Consider the following 1279-nt stretch of genomic DNA (forward strand, 5'->3'; position numbering starts at 1 on the left):
CTTAAAAGTTTCTTCCACTGGGGGTCTAAACTTTTTTCGTAATCTTAATTTGCATGAACAACGTAACTTTGTCATTTGTATTAGATAGTGATTTATTTAATTGTAAGAAATCACATATATATGATATGTTAATTATCGTGCCATTGTGGTGCTGAAAGTTAAAAATAAGAAGTCATGATTCACTTTAAGGAAACTGAATGAAGTTAACTCAGAACAATTTCTCTGAAAAGATTTTTTTCAAAAGCTTGTATTCTATCAGAGGCATAAAATTTCTAGAAACTGTAAAACCTAAAACCACTAGTACAAATTAAAATTAGCCTATCACCTTAAATTAAAGGGCATCTAAAGCAGCTCCAAGTGCAAAAATTTCATAATCATCAGCACTGAAAATACTACTACCATTGCACCCACAGTAACCCTTGCATGCACATGACTCATCCCATGATCTTCTCAACTTCTCATTTTTATTAGTAACTTTAAATGCCTCTTTTACTTTAACCTTCATTGCTATTTTAATTGCTGGAGGTTTCACATCTTCATTATGCAAACGCTTATTATTCTTTGAAGTAGTAGCCATGAATATTGCCCATTCCTCAATCTCCATTTCTGTTGACTCAAACACTCTTTTCCATGGAATTTCAGCTCTCCCCAACACTTGTGATCCACCAATATTTTCCCCCAAAACTGGAATATATTTTCTTGATCGGAGCTCGAAAACGACTGTTCCTTGCTTCAGCATGTTAATGGATTCTTGAGTTCCCATGCAATCCAATGAGAAAGATTCATCCCAAAAAAAGTTGTCGGATTTTGATGATGAAATTTCTTGGCTGTTTAGCTGAATTCTTTGGTTGTTTCCTGCTGGAAGATAGCATCTAACAAACAGGTTGCTTTTTCCTAAAAAGCTTTGCTCTATGTTTCTTCCTCTTATGATTTGTATTTCACAACTAATAGATGAACAATTTTGAGTATTATCCATTAAAAAAAATACGGTTTTTCTTTGTTAGGGTTGTCTTATTTTCTTTGAGAGATGGTTTGTTTTGGTGATGGGAAGTACTTAGTTAATGGGGGTATTTATAGTTGGAAAAATTAAAATGCTTCACTTTGGGCAGTGGAAGGAAAGTGGTGTAACTTTACCAGGAAGGAGCAACTAGCTAGCTAGAATAATAATTGTCCTTATAAAATATAAGAAAAACAGAAGTACCCACCCAATGAGAATTAGTGCTAATCTCGTAAAGGATTCTTCATGCAGCTAAAGTAAATATTTGTTTTTGGACTCTTG

At 33.6% G+C, this 1279-nt stretch overlaps 1 protein-coding gene across 1 annotated transcript; it reads right to left on the minus strand.

Annotated features, from left to right (window-relative positions):
- Window positions 1-331: 331 nt before the first annotated feature.
- On the minus strand, window positions 332-763 carry LOC107823345 (uncharacterized). Its single transcript, XM_016649971.2, has one exon. The coding sequence runs from the start codon at window positions 761-763 to the stop codon at window positions 332-334; it is 432 nt and encodes a 143-aa protein (XP_016505457.2).
- Window positions 764-1279: the final 516 nt, after the last annotated feature.

This window comes from Nicotiana tabacum, chromosome 13, assembly GCF_000715075.1.
Source record: "Nicotiana tabacum cultivar K326 chromosome 13, ASM71507v2, whole genome shotgun sequence".
Taxonomy (NCBI): Eukaryota; Viridiplantae; Streptophyta; class Magnoliopsida; order Solanales; family Solanaceae; genus Nicotiana; species Nicotiana tabacum.

Bases quoted from the DNA above. Each gene is read 5' to 3' on its own strand.
- LOC107823345 (XM_016649971.2), bottom strand. From the start codon at position 763: ATGGGAACTCAAGAATCCATTAACATGCTGAAGCAAGGAACAGTCGTT.